Source organism: Geotrypetes seraphini, chromosome 12 (genome assembly GCF_902459505.1).
Source record: "Geotrypetes seraphini chromosome 12, aGeoSer1.1, whole genome shotgun sequence".
NCBI lineage: Eukaryota > Metazoa > Chordata > Amphibia > Gymnophiona > Dermophiidae > Geotrypetes > Geotrypetes seraphini.
The window spans coordinates 22,836,011-22,856,409 of NC_047095.1; the positions used below are offsets into that span (position 1 = coordinate 22,836,011).

The 20,399-nt window shown below is 41.3% G+C and overlaps 1 protein-coding gene across 9 annotated transcripts in view; it reads left to right on the forward strand.

The window, feature by feature from the left end:
• Window positions 1–20,399, forward strand: part of DIPK1A (divergent protein kinase domain 1A) — a 50,803-nt gene that overhangs the window by 16,120 nt on the left and 14,284 nt on the right. For 3 of the 9 annotated variants that reach the window (XM_033917070.1, XM_033917063.1, XM_033917072.1), the window contains exons 1-3: window positions 5,892–5,953; window positions 6,599–6,692; window positions 8,871–9,005. In XM_033917070.1, coding sequence (XP_033772961.1) covers window positions 6,690–6,692; window positions 8,871–9,005 — 138 coding nt within the window. In that variant the 5' untranslated portion in view covers window positions 5,892–5,953; window positions 6,599–6,689. Of the gene's footprint in view, window positions 1–5,116; window positions 5,136–5,891; window positions 5,954–6,598; window positions 6,693–8,870; window positions 9,006–20,399 lie in introns of those variants that run through there. The other 6 variants (XM_033917065.1, XM_033917066.1, XM_033917064.1 and 3 more) reach the window with 4 other exon arrangements.

The following is a 20,399-nucleotide window of genomic DNA, read 5'->3' on the forward strand; positions in this document are numbered from 1 at the left end:
TATTTTAATATTTTACATTTTTGGTTTGGAAGAAATTATGCTGCTTTTATTATGACACTGTCATATTATCTATATATATAAAATCGGAGGTATGTATGTGTGTGTGTGTGTATGTGCCGCGATCACGCAAAAACGGCTTGACCGATTTGAACGAAACTTGGTATGCAGATCCATCACTACCTGGGGTGATATATTCTGGGGGTCTCGCGGCCCACCTGCACACGTGGGCGGAGCTACAAACATAAAATCATATTTCACCCATTCATGTCAATGGAAAAAATGTAAAAAGCTGTGGGATCTCCAATTATTTTACTTAGCAACCTTGACCCACAAAAACTTTGCAATGGCACAAGGCTTTGTGTAAAGAGGTTACTGTCCAATGTAATTGAAGCGACTATCTTAACCGGAAAGGGACAAGGTGAAACCGTATTTATCCCGCGGATACCACTTATTCCAACAGATCTTCCTTTTCAGTTTAAGAGATTGCAAATTCCAGTGAGACTTGCATTCTCTATCACAATCAACAAATCACAGGGACAGACTATTACATACTGTGGAGTGGATTTAAGATCCCCCTGTTTTTCCCATGGACAACTCTATGTTGCTTGCTCAAGGGTGGGTTCACCCAAGAATGTATATGTTCTTGCTCCTGGAGGTGAAACTAAAAATGTTGTTTATAATCAAGTTTTGTGTTAGTTGTATTGTATTCATTTTGTCAAATATTTCACATTATTATTTGAATATTGTACTTTTTATAAAGCTGTAAAAAAATAATTTCTTTCACCACTATAAAGTATCTTTATTTGAATCCATTTACAGTGTTATTGCTATAATTAAATACCCGTGCAACGCCGGGGCATCAGCTAGTGTACTATATTTGTTCACTTTACGTCAATACTTTTTGCTTTAGTATGATGAATATTCAGATTTTTAGGCAAAAAAAAATCACAAAAACCTTTCTGTATTGGTAAGAGGGACATTTAATGAAGAAATTAGTAAAAGGTCTTCTTAATATTTTAAACTGTGAAAACTTTAGGGGCTCCTTTTACAAAAGTGCGCTAGTGTTTTTAGCGCATGCATCGGATTAGCGTGCGCTATAGCACACGCTACCTGAAAAACTACTGCCTGCTCAAGAGGAGGCGGTAGCGGCTAGTGCGCACGGCATTTTAGCGCGAGCTATTCCGTGCGTAAAGGCCCTAACACACCTTTGTAAAAGGAGCCCTAGGTGCTAATTTTTTTATTTTTTTGGGGGGGGGAGGAGGGAGGTGGGGAAAGTATATTCCTGTTCTAACCAATTAGCACTCTTAAAAGTAAATTTCAAACCAGTTAGCACAGAATTGCCATGTGAGCCCGTATTGCCTGCAAAATGAGTGGCAGTAAGTGTTCACGCAATCATTTTTATTTTTGTTTTAATGGCTGCGTGCTAATAGAAGTATTGGCACATGGCCATTAATGCAAAAAAATCCAAAATCGACCATTTTACAGCTGTGGTCAAAAAAGAAAACCATTTCAAAAACATGTTAAGGTCAATTTTTAATGTACAAGGAATCCCTAAATGCTCGTTATCCCCAGTCTTAGCTGACTCTTGGGCCAATGCTCAAAAACTAACACCGGCGCTAGAGGTTATTAGCGCTGGAATAGCTCTGGCGTTAGGATGCACAGAATGCTTTAATGGTTTCAACACTGCTTGTGATAGAAGTTTCTATAAATGTGAGTGGGATGGAGCAGTTAAATAGAGGTTGGTTGTTCAACCTTTCAAGAACACTAAGGGCTCCTTTTACTAAGGTGTGCTAGTGGTCTTAGTGCGCGCTACACACTAACGCCTCCGTAGAGCTTGCGTTAGTATTTTTTGTGTAGCACAGGGTTAGCAAAAGGAGCCCTAAAACAAGAGGACACTTCTTGTCATTAAGAAGCATCCGATTGAAAACAAATTGTATAAAGCAGTGTTTTCAATCTTTTTACACCTATGGACCGGCAGAAATAAAATAATTATTCTGTGGACCGGCATCGGTCTGTGGACCGGCGGTTGAAGAACACTGGGCTAACTCGTGGGCCAAACCCCACCCATCTCTACCCAATCTCCACCCCAGACCCCGCCCCCATAATAATACTAATTGCACCTTGCACGTCCCGTGCCTCATCTGGAAGCCTTCCCTCTGACATTGCAGCGTCAGAGAGAAGGCTTCTGGTTCAGGCGCAGGATGCCCGTGGCTTTGTGCACTGAATCAGTTAGGAAGAGGAGCTGGCTCGAAGATAACGTCGCATTGATCGCACCGTGGACTGGCAGTTGAAGAACACTGTTTTGGGCCTGATGCACGTGCTGGCCCTGTGGACCGGCAGGAAATTTCTGTGGACCGGCACTGGTCCATGGACCGGTGGTTGAAGAACATTGGTATAAAGTGTTTCTTCCGCTACATGAAAAATGTCAAAATAATTAAAATAGCAGGCTTCCAGGGAGAAGAGAAGGGTTTTTTTTGTGAGAGTCTAAGGAAATATATCTTAGAGTAGGGGAAAAACCTGTTGTGATTGGTTACTCCCTGGACCTGCACTGCATTGGGAATGTACTAATACTAATCATACTATAGCAGCAAATACTAATCATACTATAGCGCTTTGCTGCTGGTGCATCTCTAAGGGGCTCCTTTTGCCTGTTTGGAGCAAGCTTCCGAGCGATGTTGGAGCATCCCCAGTCTTTGAGTTTTCTTTTACATTTCTGAGAATTATTTCCTTGATTATTTCTTCAATGGAAAGAAGAATAGAAACCTGATGGCAGATAAAGGCCAAATGGCCCATCTAGTCTGTCTATCTGCAGTAACCATTATCTCTTTTTCTCTCTATAAGAGATCCCACATGCCTATCCCATGCCTTCTTGAATTCAGACATAGTCTCTGTCTCCGTCACCTCTTCTGGGAGACTGTTCCATGCATGTACCACCCTTTCTGTAAAAAAGTATTTCCTTAGATTACTCCTGAGCTTATCATCTCTTTACAGCGGTCCGCTTGATATTTGGATTAAAGAAGAGCGACCATGTCACCCCCTACTACAAACTACTGCACTGGCTGTCAGTCGAGGCATGAATAATTTTCAAGTTCTCCTGCATATGTTTCAAACTAGTTTGGGGACTAACTCCTACAGACTTGCAATCTCACTTCGTATTCTACAGCCCTATAAGACAAACCAGAAACTGCTATCTTTTTGCATACCCAAGCATTACTAATTATAAATACAAAACCTTTCTGGATAGAACTTTCGCGTGCCAAGCAAACAAACAACAACAACATTGGCTAGACAACTACATTAATAAAGCTATTAGAAAACTCATAAAAACTGCCTTATTTGATAGATATATCACCTAAACAGAATCGTCACCGAACATTTTTTTCTTTTCTCGTCTTCCCAATATGCCCCCTCTGAAATTCTAATCAAACTGTATCTCATAATTTCGGGACCTTTCACCTAATATGTCCCCTCTGAAAATTCTTAACAAACTGTATATTGTAATTTACGCTGTATTTTTTGTAATTTGCGACCTCTCTCAAACAGGTCCTCTCGGAAATTTCTTAGCAAACTATATATTTTATTTTTTCGCTTTCTTAAAGTTTCTGTACTCTATATTTTCTCTGACTATATGCATATTGTAACTCGCTGAATGTCCAGCTCTCTTGACTGTAAACCGCCTAGAAGTTGCAAGATTGTGGCGATATAGAAGAATAAAGGTATTATTATTATTAACTTCATCCTATGCCCTCTCATTCCAGAGCTTCCTTTCAAACGAAAGAGACTCGACCCATGCGCATTTATGCGTATTTAAATGTCTCTATCATATCTCCCCTCTCTCGCCTTCCCTTCATAGTATACATATTGAGATCTGTAAGTCTGTCCCCATACACCTTATGATGAAGACCACACACCATTTTAGTAGCCTTCCTCTGGGCCAACTCCATCCTTTTTATATCTTTTTGAAGGTGCAGCCTCTAGAATTGCACACAATATTCTAAATGAGGTCTCACCAAAGTCTTATACAGGGGCATCAATACCTCCTTTTTCCTACTGGCCATACCTCTCCCTATGCACCCTAGCATCCTTCTAGCTTTTGCCGTCATCTTTTCAACCTGTTTGGCCACCTTAACATCATCACATACAATCACACCCAAGTCTCGCTCTTCTGTTGTTCACATAAATTCTTCACACCCTAAACCAGGGGTGCACAACTTGGGCCTTCGCCAGACCAGGTTTTCAGGATTTCTCAAATGAATATGTATGAGATCAATATGCATACAATGGAAGCAATGCAGATAAATAGATCTCATGCAAATTCACTGGGGAAATCTTGAAAACCTGACTGGATTCAGCCCTCGAGGGCCAGAGTTGTTGTGCACCCCTGCCCTAAACTGTACTGTTCCCTCGGGTTTTTGCAGCCCAAATGCATGAGTTTGCATTTCTTATCATTAAATTTTAGTTGCCAAATTTCAGACCATTTTTCAAACTTCGCCAGGTCTTTCATGTTGTTCACACCATCTTTATCTCTACTGGTAGGCCATTCCATACATCCACTTCCCTTTCTGTAAAGAAGTATTACTTCATCCCATGCCTCCTTATTCCAGAGCTCCTTTCAACTGAAAGAGATATGCCTCCTGTGCATTCATGCCATAGAGGCAGGGGGGATTTGATTTAAATCCCTAGTCAGAAACACCCGATTTAAATCATGCCCGTAACACTATGGGCTCCTTTTACTAAGGTGCGCTAGCGTTTTTAGCGCACGCACAAGATTAGCGTGCTATTGCGTGCACTAGCCAAAAAATTACCGCCTGTTTAAAAGGAGACGGTAGCGGCTAGCACGCGTGGCATTTTAGCGTGCCTTTGTAAAAGAAGCCCTATGAATGGATTAATGAAATTCATTTACCAAAAAAGTGCATGAATATATAGCCTCATGCTGCATAATTAAAAATGAAACCATATTGCATGATGAATAACTTTTGGACTATAATATATTTTAAATAGAAAAATATCTATTTATCTATTTATCTATTTTTTTAGCCTGTCCTCCCAAAGGAGCCCAGAACAGGTTACAAGATTACATTCACAGTATAAGTAAGACAAACTTTGGTGGAAAAACAAACTTGGTGTACATAGAGGTATAAATTTCAGCTTTTACAGTATAGTCATAACATACAGATTTGGAGATGTTTTTTTTAATTTAAATCTGATAGTTTTTAAAATTTAAATGAGATTATTTAAATTGGAGTTTTTAAAATAAAATGCTTTGTGGAAAAATCTGATTTTTTTTTTTTTTTTTTTAGTAATCATTGATTTTTATCCACCCTGAATAGAAGTAGTCAAATGTTTCTATCATATCCTCCCCCCTTCCAGAGTATACATAGATCTTTAGATCTGCCTTTATATACTTTATGGTACAGACTACTGACTGTTTAGCCTTGATTATTAAAGGCATGATAAGTTTAGAATATTGGGGCCTGATTCAGTGTAACTTAGAAATTAGAGAATGACACGGTGGTTGTTACCCGCGGCTAGCCGTGGGTAACCCGCCAAAACGGTGACCAAAAAAAAATGTCACCGCGAGTTCGTGGACAAGGCTATTCACCGTGGAGCGGTGAATGGTAGCACGGGGCGGTGAACAAGTAGTGAACGCGCGGTGAATGAGCGTTCGATCCGGCAGCCCACTCTCTCCTGCCAGCCGTCCATGCATCTCCCTCCCTCCTTTTCCCTTACCTTTTCTTCTTGAAACTGGCGATTTCTATAAGGCTATGAGCTGTATTACAGCTGGAACCTTGAAGTCGTGTCGCGTTGCCTGCTGGAAAGTCCTCTGACGCAACTTCCTGTTTCTGGTTGCATCGGAGGAGACTTTTCTAGCAGGCAACCCGACGCGACTTCAAGGCTCCGGCTGTAATACAGCTCGTAGCCTTATAGAAATTGCCAGTTTCAAGAAAAAAAGGTGAGGGAAATGCACGGCTGGCCGGCGGGAGGGAGCTGCTGGACCGCGTGAAGGGTGCTGGGGATGGGGGAATGGAGAGGAGAGGACGCTGAAGACAAGGACGGTGACGGGGCGGTGAAAGAGACAGCGGGGACGGTGACGGGGCAGTGAAGGGGAAGGCAGAGACAGGGATGGGGCAGTGAAAGGACCAGCGGGGACGGGGCAGTGCAGAGGATGGTGGTCCGGGGATGGGACGGTGACGGGGACATAATTTTTCCCCATGTCATTCTCTATTAGAAATTAAAGAATTGCACTTTTCAGCAGATAGCAAGTTTCACTCCCCTTCTGCTTTACTCTGAGTGCAGGAGGAGGATAACCCAGATGAGAACTGGACATTGAAGTGCATGCCTTTGAAGAATTATGGAAAGAGTTTGCATTTATCTCACATGGGAGAGAGAAAGTTGAGAACTGGGACAAGACAGGATGGCATTAGGCTTCTGTACTGATCATAAGACTGTTAACAAGGCAAGATTGACAGAATGGGTCAGATGAGAGAAATAGCAAGGAAACAGCAAGAGATGTACCCTCCCCATTCTTTGTTGTATGGTTCTCAAACGCTAAGGAAATGATCAGTGTACAAACTTAATTTTTCTGTTTTATTTTCAGGTCAGATATGTTGCAGGTAGTTGCACGTTGAACCTTCCTACACTGGCCCATCATTGGCCTTGGCTCTAAGTGAGAGGGATCACCATCTTTAATGGTAAGAGATTAGAATCTAGTTTGACATTCCTAAATCACAGAGAACGGCAGAACTTTGAATGATGGGATCTGAGAACATTGACTTAATAGGGATCATTTTTTTTCCACACACAATGCTTTTTAGGTATCTAAAAGGGCTTTTATAAAATTACCACAGAATTACCTATGTAAACGTATGCATTGTGCTAATCCACCCATGAATATGCCTATATGCAAATTACATGTGTTTGTTTTATAAAATGAGCATATGCACAAACTTTTACAACATAGAAACATTGGGGCCCTTTTACTAAAGCTTAGTTTGTGTTAAATACTAAGAAGCTTGTAGATATAAAATGGGCTTCTTAGCATTTAGCACATACAAATTCTGTTGGTGTGTGTTAAGCTTTAGTAATAGGGCCCTGTAGAAAATGCCAGCAAATAAAGACCATATGGTCTATCCAGTCTGCTCATCTATTCTCTGCTTGTCCCATGTTTTCTATGGCATGAATTGCACAGGAGGCATGGGATGAAGAAGTAGATGTATGGAATGGCCTACCAGTAGAGATAAAGACTTTATCTGACTTCAAGAAAGCATGGGACAAGCACCTAAGATGAGGCAGGAATAGTAGATGGTATGGATAAGCTATATGGTCTTTATCTAATGTCATTTTCAATGTTTCTATGGCACTGTTTTATCCGTACCAATTTCCACACATATGCTTGGGTCCCAGCTGACATTCTCCTGCTGAATTAGATGGGAAAATTTAGTACTCTTGACTCAACATAAGAGAAAAAAAAATTAAAGCCATCCTACATGCAATAGTACAGAAAAAAATCCAGCATCCACTTTGCCATTCATAGGAAAAATCCTTCCCATTCATACATCACCCGCTGAAAGAAAACTCCATGTCTCTCTCAATGCATAAAGAAAAACCCAAGCCTTCTCTCTAGGGTAGGATTAATCCCTATATCGGGCCCTAGGCAAGCAAATGAACTGGCACACTTTCTCACCTCTCCATGACCTCACACTCCAGAATATCTATCTGTCTCTCTCACTCTCCCTCTCTCTCCTTGTCCTGTTTGATTAGATTGTAAGCTCTACTGAGAAGGGACTGTCTCTTGAATGTTTTAATATACAGTACTGTGTATGTCTAGCAGCACTATAGAAATAAGTAGTAGTAGTAGATAAAACATAACATAGAAGGGAGAAAAGAGAACAAAGGGGTGAGAAGAAAGAAAGGAGGGGATGATCTAGGGTGCTATACTGCTTGGGGAGAGATTAGCACAAGAGAGGAAAAGGTAGAAGGAGGGAGATGATGGGTTAGAGAAAGGAGATTTTAAGAAGGGGAAGAAAAATCTAGGAGGTGAGGATGAGGAGCATTAGGCAGTGTTGGGCAAGTGTGAAAAGTGCCAGAAATTGTTTTAATGCTATGCTGTATGTGCAGGTGAATTCCACCAAGGTGGGTCACGTTCTGATTTCTGCTTCTTGTTGAGGGCACTTGCTTGCTTGCATGCATGGAAGAAACATCAGTGCCCTCGTGTGGCGCTATCATTTGTGCCAGAAAACACCAAATTTCTTTTCTCCTTGTTGTTCTTCCCTCTCATTGCTAATATGTAATCTCAGTGTAAGTGAGTCTGGTGAAATATCCTTTCTTTAAAATTATTTTGAGTAGTGTCACATTGAACCTGAAAATTCATGTCCTAGTTAATTTAGGGCTTGGTTTACATCAGCATGCCATGTTAGTGCACATTATTAGTAAATGGGGCCTTTGGCATAAAATGGAACATGTGGAAAAATGACATGTGTTAATATGACAATACATCCATTCCCAACCTAGTCCCATGGGTTTACAGGATGTTCACAATGAATATGCATGAGAGAGATTTGTTTTTATTGCCTCAATTGTATGCCAGTCTAACTCATGAATATCCATTGTGGATATCCTGAAAACCTGATGGGACTAGATGTGTCCTGAGGATTGGTTTGGGAATGGCTGGCAATAGCACCTTTTATTGATGCATATGTGTCTTTGCAACCTGTATTAACCTAAAAATATACAATTTGAACACTTTATAAGAAAATGTAATACCAGTAATGAATAAAATTTAGTGTGGACTGTGGAACAATCCAACATATAACAAAATTAACCAGCTAATATTTCAGTGTTTTGTATATGTGTTTCTTTTTCCTACACAGGCTCGCTTGTCATATATGCGAATAAAGTATCTCTTCTTCTCATGGCTAGTGGTTTTTGTCGGCAGCTGGATTGTATATGTTCAGTACTCAACCTACACAGAGCTGTGCAGAGGACATGATTGTAAGAAAAGCATAGTAAGCAATTTCTACTTTGTGTTTCTCAGTTTACAGAATACAATAAAACATACTCAAAAGACTTAAGCATTGAAGTCATTTTAGTTACTAATATTTGGGAATTAGTGTATAAGAAGGCTGTGTATTATGTTGAGTCTGTTCTAATAGAATGTTCTCTAGTTCTTAAGGTAGCTCTATAAAGAAGATTAGATTAGACTAGAGATATTTATCTGTTAGTGAACAGTGATGAATTTTCAGCTAAATCACCAGAAGAATGAATGCGTAATTCTCGGGACTTATGAAGATGATCTGATGATTTAGCTCTGCGGTTTTTGTCATTTTTTTGGGGGGGGGGTTCTTACATCTGAAGATTGAGGCTTGGTGCCCAGAGTTCCCATTAGTTTTGGACCTCATCCTAGGAGAGGATGCAGACTCGCTGAGTAGAAGTCTGCTGCTAGTAGGATAAACCCTTGCAGATGCCTGTCTAACCTGTCTGCTTTAATAATTTTGGAGCTTGGGGTCTGTTTCCTGTGTAGCTAGCTTGCATCCCTGATTCATCAGGAGCTTGAGCACAGGCTGTTTAGCTCCGTTCTGGTTTGCCGGGACTTAATCATGTTCTGGCTGCGTGGTCCTCCCCCATCGCAGCACGAGGATTTGAGGGGCTTGAGACTGACATTGGCCCAGCTGGAAACCCGAAGACCACCTTTTGTAGAGAAAATTTGAAGCAAAGGTCTTCTCCTGTTTTCCAGCTGCAGTTCTGAGCTGAAGCAAGCAGACACCACATGAGTAAGGCTATTATCCTAGGATAGGGGTAGGCAATTCTGGTCCTCGAGAGCCGGAGCCAGGTCAGGTTTTCAGGATATCCACAATGAATATGTATGAGATGGATTTCCATGCACTGCTTCCTTGAAATGCAAATCTATCTCATGCATATTTATTGTGGATATCCTGAAAACCTGACCTGGGTCCGGCTTTCGAGGACCGGAATTGCCTACCCCTGTCCTAGGACTAACAGACAGCATATTCTCACATGTGGGTGACATCATCCATGAAGCCTGTTAGGGTTAATACAAAAAAGTGTGCTGTCACTTAAAAAATTTTCAGTCTTCAGACTGCCATACCGCACATACGCCGGTACCTTCCCACCCAACATCGGTTCGCAGGACCATCCATTTTCAGTTTTCCGTGGAGCTCAAAGCCTGTTTTAAAGCTGTTTTTGCTTGGAGTTCCTTCAAGTGCACTAAAGTTTGCTATTTTTTACCCTTCCCATTGTTATTTTCTTCATAATTGTTCTCTTTTTTCCTTTAATTTAAAAAATTTTTCATTTCTCTGGGGGGGGGGGGTTATTTTAAGCCTTTAGGCACCTTGGAGCCTGTTTTCAGGCTGGGAGCATCGACCGATTCTCAGTATTTCATATACTTGATTTCCCGGACCATTGAATTTTTCGACCTCACATTGGCAGTCTTCCCATCTATGACCAAACTGCCGAGTGGCTTTAAGCAGTGCACTCAGTGTAGCAGGACTATCACGGCCACTGACCTCCATAGTTAGTGCCTTCAGTGCCTTGATCTTACCCATTGTCCTGAGTCCTGCTCCTGCTGTTTCATGCTGCAAAAGAGGTCACTAAAATCAAGACATCTTAACATGAGAAACTCTTTGTATTCACCTCCACAGCATCAACGATGTCAGTTGCTTCAGATGTAGACACTGAAAGACTGTCTTCAACTTCGGTACCGTTGCAGTATTTGACACCAAGGTCCCTCTCTGCTGCCACGGTATTGCCTTCTTTGGGGGAATCAGTTTAAAAGGATAAGAAACATAAGCATTCCTCCCCTTCACATCACCCATCAGCATTGTCTCAGACTTCGATGCCTTCAACACATTCTAAGCATCAATGAGCAAAGTTATCAGAAAGAACATATGAAACTTGTTTTCCCTTAAGTGGAAATTTGTTGATGGCTCCTGAGGTCTAAAAATTGGTCATAGATTGCCCTTCCCCTTTTGGAATGAGGAAAAAGCCCTTCCCCTTTTGGATTGAGGAAAAACTGGAAGTAAAAACACCGGTTCCTCTGCAGAGTGAAAACTCTTTTGAAGAAATATCCTCCCTGGAAGAAGAAGAGTCGACTGGAAAGAGACTCTTACAGATCTGGAGGCATAATGATCAGGTGAAGAGAAAATCATTCTTGAAATTTTTTTTTTTAAAGTAGTGGCCTCCACCTCTCCTACAGCCACTCCCAAACCCAAAAAGACGATTTAGTAAACATGTGGAGTATTCATTAAGGAACAGATATAGGGAAAAAGACTTAAAAGAATTGTATGTCTTCTAAAAGTACTGTATGAACATTGATGGAACAGTAGAAGACATCCTGGAAAAGAACTATGTAATTGATCTGCTTTAAGGAGAATAAACTGGAAGGTTCCAATATGGGGGGAATCTAACTTACAGGCTCTACACTTCTGGTAGATCCCCCCCAGCTCAAGTAAAATTGAAAAAAACAGGAAAGATCCACCTTACAGGCTCTATTGCCCCATGGTGGAATCCTGAAGAGCCGCAAGTAATTTGATGCATGTCAAAGGTGCTTGCTGAATACTATGTGAAGGAATTGAACTCCAATATGGCGGGAATCTAACTTACAGGCTCTACACCTGTATTAGATCCCGCAAGTCCTAGTAGAATCGAAAGAACAGAAAAGAGCCACCTTACAGGCTCTATGCCCCACGGTGGAATCCTGAACAGCCACACCATGTGGAGGAATCTTAACTTTACAGACTCTACACCCATGTTAGTTTCCTCCGTAGACAATGAATAAGTTTTAAGTCTGATACATTGTAGGTAGGAGAAGGGATCGAAATATATGATGAGATTCCTCTAGATTTCGAGAAGAGGAAGCTTGCAGCTCTGTGTGCGGTGGATAGTATAGCACATGTCAGGTTTCAAGTTTATTTAATTTGCTTATCCACTTAGGGACTCAAGATCCATACAAGTGTTTTATAATAAAAACAGGAAAGGAACACCAGTTGCTTCAAGAAAGGAAAAGCAAAATTAGTTTGTCTCCTAAATATATCCCTGACCCACGATTCAAAAGCAACCAACCCCAACATCTGGAAATGCTGCCCAAAACAGGTGAACTTGTTAAAGATGAAATGAGCCCATAGGGTTCTTGTCAATTTATTCCAAAGTACCAGGCCCACAACTGGTCACAAAGTATTCCTAAGTATGGTGGTGGGGACCTGACAAACAAATGGCATTTGAAGTAATTGTTGCAAGGAACGCAAGGCTCTTGCTGGTACAAAATGTAATATATGTCTAGACAGGAGAGTAACTCATATGTGCCTGAAATACTAGGCGTGTTATTTTGAAAAGAATTCTGTACCTTATTGACGACCAGTGTTCTATTTGTAACAAGGGTCTTGCATGGTCAAATTTACAGCCATCTAACAGTAGAAGAATTTGTAAGGCATTTCATGTCATCAGATGTTTATTTGACTGGATTTACTATAGCTTCAAAAAGCATTTTTGGACTACAGTTGTCAATGTGTATGTATGCAGCACCCCACATCTCAGCTGCTGTTGGAAAATAAGAGAAGGGATGTTGGAATCAATAGATGTGTGTACAACAGGTCACAATTCTTGAGGCAAGAACAAAAGACCCAGGTGCGTCCACTCCCGTTAACCAATTAGCCTACATTGCAAAGATGGCATGTAGGAAACCAAAGAGCAATGGGAAAAGAGAAGCAGTGAGAGATGGAGAAAAAGTACCTTGAAGGAAGGAACAGAGAGATAGATTTTTGTGTGTGGGAGAGAGAATATGATGGATGAATGGAAAGAGTGCCTGGTCAGGTTAGTGTCACAAATGTTTTTATAGGTTTCTGCTTATGTGTATTGTGTTTGATAGTATGAGAGACATGCACAGTTATCCTAGAGCTAGTATGAATTGAGTATGAGCAGCTGTAGGAGATGGGGGGAAGCCCCTGTCTTCTATGTACCATACTGGAAGAACCATAGATGAGGGAGGGAGGGTGGGTAGTCGTGAGTACACCAGCCTCCTTTAAGCATAACTGCTGGGACTGGGGTGAGGAATATGGAGAATGAGAGGCTTCTCCAGTGAATTTTTCCAACTGTCATCTAGTTTGATATTCTCTGTTTTTCTCTCTCATATAATATATACACTATAGCTAAACAATTTACATATAATAATGAAGTGGACAGAGATGCTTATATTTTGAAGTCTTGAATTATTCAATTTATATATTGTCAAAAATGTATATGCCGCCTTAACCTACAAGCTGCTTACAAATAAAACATGTAAAATTCAATTTAAAACAATCAAATCGCCATACAAATTAGCAAAAAGCATTAAAATGTGTTTAAAGACATTTTATAGGCCTATTTTTCTAGCGAGTTACTACATATTTCATATTTTTGATTTTTTGGTTTTGCTTTTTGGGTAGTTGCAAATATAAATACAATTTAATATTTATTTATTATTGCTTATGTTCTTCTGATTAGGAATTTCAGGTTTTTGACAGTCCATCCAGCCAGCTTTTCCCAAAAGACTTAGGCTTGGGGACTCTATCCTGATACATCTCACTTTTTGTACTGTTTCTATTCTGCTGAATAATTCCTTTTCAAGAGCCAGATTTTAAATAAATAAATAAAATATTAATAGCTTAAAAGAGCTATTTGCATTAGCTGAGCAGATTTAGAAATGATGCATGCACAAACTGGTAAAATATAAACAAAAGTCTAATGTGGTTATGGGTACTGGTTGGATTGTGATCCATGATTGATTTTAGGTGCATACCGAAACAATTAATTGATTCTCTCCTGGGAGTACCATTTTAATGATCTTTGCAGTTTACCGGAACAAATTGAAGTTTGGATAAGAATATATGTACTGGGAAGCTTCATTGGAACAATCTGATAATATACTCAGAACTAGATTTTAAGGAGGGGTCCATCTTCCCCTCTCCACTTGCCCTATCTGGATTTTCCCATTCTTTTGGCCTCTACAGCAGTGGTCGGACCAAAGCAGCAGCAGCTCCTAAACTAGAAGTCGGTATAGAATTTTTAGCCCTCCTGTGCTAAGGGGGCTCTGTGATGCTCTGACCTTTTAACTGATACAGACTTTCTGTTACTGTAGTACCCTGTGCTAATGGCAGGATCAGGATTCCACATGGTCTGTAGAGCAGAAAGGCTTGTATGTCTTGTACTGAATCCTGATTTAGTAGTTGCTGCTTCTGCCTAGGAGTACTGTGGCCTTGGGCTTGAACTAGAGAATAGCAATGGCAGCAATTCCATACATTCTTTCTATCTCTTGTTAATGCTTTCTAGATCATTCAATATCATTCCATTGACATCTTAAGTATCCCCAATCGAAGTTGTAATTTCTGCTGCAATCTCTTAATATTTTGATATGCTAATTTAGTTTTTCCATTTACATGTTCTGATTCAATTTTCTGACAAATATTCTTGAGATATCATTCTTTGTCTTGCTGAACTTGATGTTGAAATACTCTGTTTATTTGTGATACTTTTTCTCTGTCACCGGAAAATTTTGATTGTCTTTTCTGGTTTCTTCTGAGATCCAAAGCAATTTCTTGGCTTTCTTTCTTTTCTGGAGTGGGCTGTTGTTTTGGGGTTTTTTTTTAGGGGGGGGGCTTTGCTTCACTAATTACGATTTTGATGTCATTCCTTAACTCTTTGGGCTCTCTATCTCCTGTATCAAGAAAGGCAAATCTGTTGGTAACAAAAATCTCATTCACGAATACAGGATGTCCGGGACGGTACTTGGAGAGACCTCCCAGGAAAGAGACTTGGGAGTTCTGATCGACAAATTGATGAAGCCGTCCCCGCATTGTGCAGCGGCGGCGGTGAAAAGGGCAAACAGAATGCTAGGAATGATAAAGAAGGGGATCACAAACAGATCTGAGAAGGTTATCATGCCACTGTACTGGGCCATGGTGCGCCCTCACCTGGAGTACTGTGTCCAGCACTGGTCGTCGTACATGAAGAAGGACACGGTACTACTCGAAAGGGTCCAGAGAAGAGCGACTAAAATGGTTAAGGGGCTGGAGGAGTTGCCGTACAGTGAAAGATTGGAGAAACTGGGCCTCTTTTCCCTTGAAAAGAGGAGACTGAGAGGGGACATGATCGAAATATTCAGAATATTGAAGGGAATAGACTTAGTAAATAAAGACAGGTTGTTCACCCTCTCCAAGGTAGGGAGAACGAGAGGGCACTCTCTAAAGTTGAAAGGGGATAGATTCCGTATAAACGTAAGGAAGTTCTTTTTCACCCAGAGATGGTGGAAAACTGGAACGCTCTTCTGGAGTCTGTTATAGGGGAAAACACCCTCAGGGATTCAAGACAAAGCTGGACAAGTTCCTGCTAAACTGGAATGTACGCAGGTGAGGCTGGACTCATTTAGAGCACTGGTCTTTGACCTAAGAGCCGCTGCATGAGCGGACTGCTGGGCACAATGGACCACTGGTCTGACCCAGCAGTGGCAATTCTTATGTTCTTATGTTGTCTAGTTTTATCCAGTAGTCTAATGGAATATTTTCAGTGTTGTATTTTGGGAGATCTCTAATGATCTCTAATGATCTTGTTATGCTTTACCTTGATCTTGCATGTCAAAAGCTCGTGGTCACTTCCACAATTAACTCCTGGTTTAGTCCTTGTAGTCAAAACTGCAGATTTCCATCTTTGTCCTATGCAGATTTAGTCAATTTGATTTTGATACATGCCATGCTTTCCAACCACTGCATCTTCAGGTATACTTCCTGATTTTGCATTGAAGTCCCACATAATGATCAATAGATCTTGTTTTAGCATTTGATCTATTACATTTCAAAGTTATTTGTAGAACAATTCTACATCCTTATTCTCTATGTCTGTCGTTGGAGTATATACCGTATTTTCACGCATATAACGCGCGCGTTATACGCGATTTTACAAACCGTGCATAACCATGCGCGTTATACGTGTGAGCGCGTTTTACAATTTTTTTTTTACATTCTGATCCGGCATTCCCCCTGCGAACCGGCATCCTCCCCCCCCCGCTCGCGTCACCCTCCCTTCCCCGCGATCTTACATCCCCCCCAGCACCGCAAATACAACTCTTACCCGATTGGGCACCGGCACCGGCACCAGCACCAATGCACAGTATGTGCCAGTGCCAGTGCCCGAAGATCCTCCCTCGTTGGCTTGGGCTGAGCTGGGCTGGGCTGGGCCGGGCGGTGCGAGAGAGCCTCCTTCTTCCTCTGCCGGGCTGGACTAGGCTTTGAGCATTTGCGCATACTCAAAGCCTTCTGGTCTCGCTCTCTCCGAGATAATCTCGGAGAGAGCAAGACCAGAAGGCTTTGCGCATGCGCAAATGCTCAAAGCCTAGTCCAGCCCGGCAGAGGAAGAAGGAGGATCTCTCTCGCCCGGCCCAGCCCAGCCCAGCCCAAACCAACGAGGGAGGATCTTCGGGCACTTGCACATGCTGTGCATTGTTGCCGGTGCCGGTGCCTAATCGGGTAAGAGTTGTATTTGCGGTGCTGGGGGGGGATGTAGGATCGCGGCGGAGGGGGGATGACGCGAGCGGGGGGGAGGATGCCGGTTCGGAGTAGGCGGGAGGAGGTTTTAGCATGCGCAGTATACGCGTGTGCGCGCTATATTAACATTTTATTACATAAATTTGTGTTCCCCGCGCGCTATACCCGTGTGTGTGTTTTACACGGGTGCGCGTTATCTACGTGAAAATACGGTACTTGTATCAAGGTGATATTGGCTTTCCCTGTAGACAGATTGGCATGACTCTTTCACTGATAACATTGTACTTTAGTACCTTCTTTGAAGGCTTTTTGTTGAGATAAATTTCGCACCATTTTTGCTGTGTGTTTCACGACTAGAGTAGCAGATCCATTGCTCATTTGATTGAAAAAAGCCCTATCCTGTCCATTTTTTTCTATGTTATCATTAACAATTTTCAATTTTCCTTGATTCATGCTTCATATGTCCCATGTTCCCACTTCCAATCTTCCTCTTTACAAACCCAGCTCCTTAAAGACCTGGGTCTGCACCTCTGACTAATGGATCTCAAAGGCACCGCCTAATACACCAAACAGACTTGCTAAAACTTATATGTCACCACAAGCATTACTTGAACTGATACCAAACTTAAAATTTACTCCAAACAAAATCAAATTGTACTATATTCTGAAAATCAACCTAATTCTCAGTAAACTTATCCGTGATACCCACCGGATCAAAACCGCTATATTTCAATGATGCACACACCTGCAAAGCAAAAGCTATTTTACCTCTATGTAATGCTATGTCTATATGGAAAATGCTGCAATTTAAACCACCCTATGTCCATTAAGTCTGTATTTTAAAGTCTGTATGTTATGTCTGTACTGTAAATGCTGAAATTTAAATCCCTTATGTTTGCCAAGTCTGTATTTTCCACTAAAGGTTATCCTGCTTATACTGTGAATGTACTCTTGTGATCCATTCTGGGCTCCTTTGGGAGGATGGGCTAGATAAATAAATAAATAAATAAAATCTGTACAGCTTTTGATCTCCCTTTTCTGTCCAGCAACATCAGAATTGGGATGTCCTTGTGGTTTTGATCCTTCAGCTTCACAAATACTGGGCATACTCTAGGTGACGATCAGCTATTCTCTTGTAGCACAGTGAGTGCCTTCCGACCTAGGGGACCATCTTCCTGTACTATACGTCAATTCTTTTGTCTCATCATCAGATTTTCATGGCAGAATACAGAAGTAGATGCAGGGCCTTTCTTTTGTGCAGTATAAATTCAATGTTGTCACAGTTGTCACATCAAACGCAATCCTCCACTTCCAACACTGCCCATCTGCTGCTGCCTAAATGGGTGGTACATTGTTAGTCTGACATCTCTGCCGAAACCAGTCTGTCTTGGGAGGCCTTGCTGGTAGTGAAACTACCGATGACATATTTTCGGCTTCTCAGATGCACTCAAGTCTCAGTGGCACAACAAGCCCATGTATCATGAGATGGAAAGAATATACAGAAAATTTATACAAAAAAAGACAATAAGGATAACATTGGGGAAATTGAACTGGAAACTGATGCCAAAGAAGAACCAGATATTTTAAAAGAAGTCATAGCAGCAATTAAAGCTTTATCAAAAAACAAGTCACCTGGCAGCAATGGTATTCCATTTTTTTTTTATTTTTTTTTTAAGTTCAATAAAGTTTTATTGTATTTATGGATGAAAAAGAGAACAAAAAAACATATCAGGCTCTGAAGGTGCTGTCATGGACCTCCATTCGATTGTGTCAACAGATTTGGAAGGAAAAAAACATGGCCAACCAATTGGAGAAGATCACTGTTCATACCTATACCAATGAAAGGTGATGCCAAGGACTGTAACAAACTACAGAATGATTGCAATAATTCCACACGCCAGCAACATTTTGCTAAAAATAATACAATGGAGGCTACAATGATACATTGATCAAGAACTGCTCAAAGTTTGAGAGAAGGAAATCCCCAGAAAGGCTGGTTTCAAAACAGGTCAAGGAACAAGAGACATTATTGCCAATGTTAGATGGATATTGGAGAAGAGCAAATAATACTAAAAGCCCTATAGTTTGCTTCATCGGCTACAGCAAAGCTTTTGACTGTGTAGATCACAATAAACTATGGAGAACTCTAGTGCAAATGGGAATACCCTAACATATAACTCAGCTGATAAAGAGCCTCTACAAAAATTAGGAAGCTGCAGTGAGAAATGAATATGGCAACACTGATTGGTTTCCAATAAAATGTGGCATCAGGCAAGGATGCATCTCATCACCTTTATGACAAATCCATCATCAGAAAAGCAAATTTGGAAGAAGAGAGTGTTGGCTTCAAAGTTGGTGGCCAAAATATAAACAACCTGCGCAATGCAGATGATACAGCGCTCATCACCTGCAGCAAAGAAAACCATGCTGTATCTACTGAAAAAAAAAGCAAAACCGAAAGTCATAACATAGGATTAGAACTGAACATAAACAAGACAAAGATCACGAACATGGAAAATGATGAAGATTTTGAAGTGGAAGGCAATTGAAATCCTTTATAACTTCTATTCTATCTCCTGTGCTCTATCATAAGCAAAGCAGCAGCTAGCAGGGAAGAAATACTCCGCAGAATAGCACTTGGTTACTCTTCAATGAAGGTTTTCAACAAAGTATTCAAAGGCAAGGAAATAACACTCCAGATGAAGATCAAACTTGTCGTGCACTCATTTTCTCAGTAGTCAATTACAGATGCAAAAGCTGGAAACTACAGAAAGCTGGAAATAGAAAGAAAATTGACTCATTTGAACTTTTTGCGTACTGTGGACCACAAGAAGAACTAACAAATTGATTCTGGAAGAGATCAAATTGGCTATGCTACTCAAAGCCCAAATGATAAAAGTTACGACTGTCATATTTTGGTCACACTGTCAGAAGAGAGAGATCACTGGAGAAGGACATCATGTTTGGGAAGATTGAAGGAACCAGGCGAAGAGGGCAACCTGCAATCAGATGGTTGAGAACAACCAGGGGAATGATGCTGGAGGACTTCATTGGACTAGCACAAAACTGATTTCTTTTTAGATCTGTAATTCATCAAGTCACTAGGACTCAAACACGAATTGATGGCACCTAACAGCAACAGGATGTCTGGTGCAGTACTCAGAGAGACACCCCCCCCCCTCAGGAAAGAGACTTGGGAGTTCTGGTCGACAAGCCAATGAAGCTGTCTGCACAATGTGCAGCAGCAGCGAAAAGGGCGAACAGAATGCTAAGAATAATTAAGAAGGGGATCACGAATAGATCGGAGAAGGTTATCATGCCACTGTACCGGGCCTTGTTACGTCCCCACTTGGAATACTGCATCCAGCACTGGTCGCCGTACATGAAGAAGGGCACGGTACTACTCAAGAGAAGAGTGACTAAAATGGTTAAGGGGCTGGAGGAGTTGCCGTACAGTGAGAGATTAGAAAAACTGGGCCTCTTCTCCCTTGAAAAGAGGGGACATGATTGAAACATTCAAGATAATGAAGGGAATAGACTTAGTAGATAAAGACAGGTTGTTCACTCTCTCCAAGGTAGAGAGAACGAGAGGGAGGGTTCTTCAGTGGGCAGACTTGTTGGGCCGGCCGACCCTTTTCTGCCGTCATACTCTATGTTTCTATGTAACATAAGGAAGTTCTTCTTCACCCAGAGAGTGGTAGAAAACTGGAATGCTCTTCCGGAGTCTGTTATAGGGGAAAACACCCTTCAGGGATGTAAGACAAAGCTAGACAAGTTCCTGTTGAATCAGAACGTACGCAGGTAGGGCTATACTCAGGGAATTGGTCTTTAACCTAAGGGCTGCCGTGGGAGCGGACTGCTAGGCATGATGGG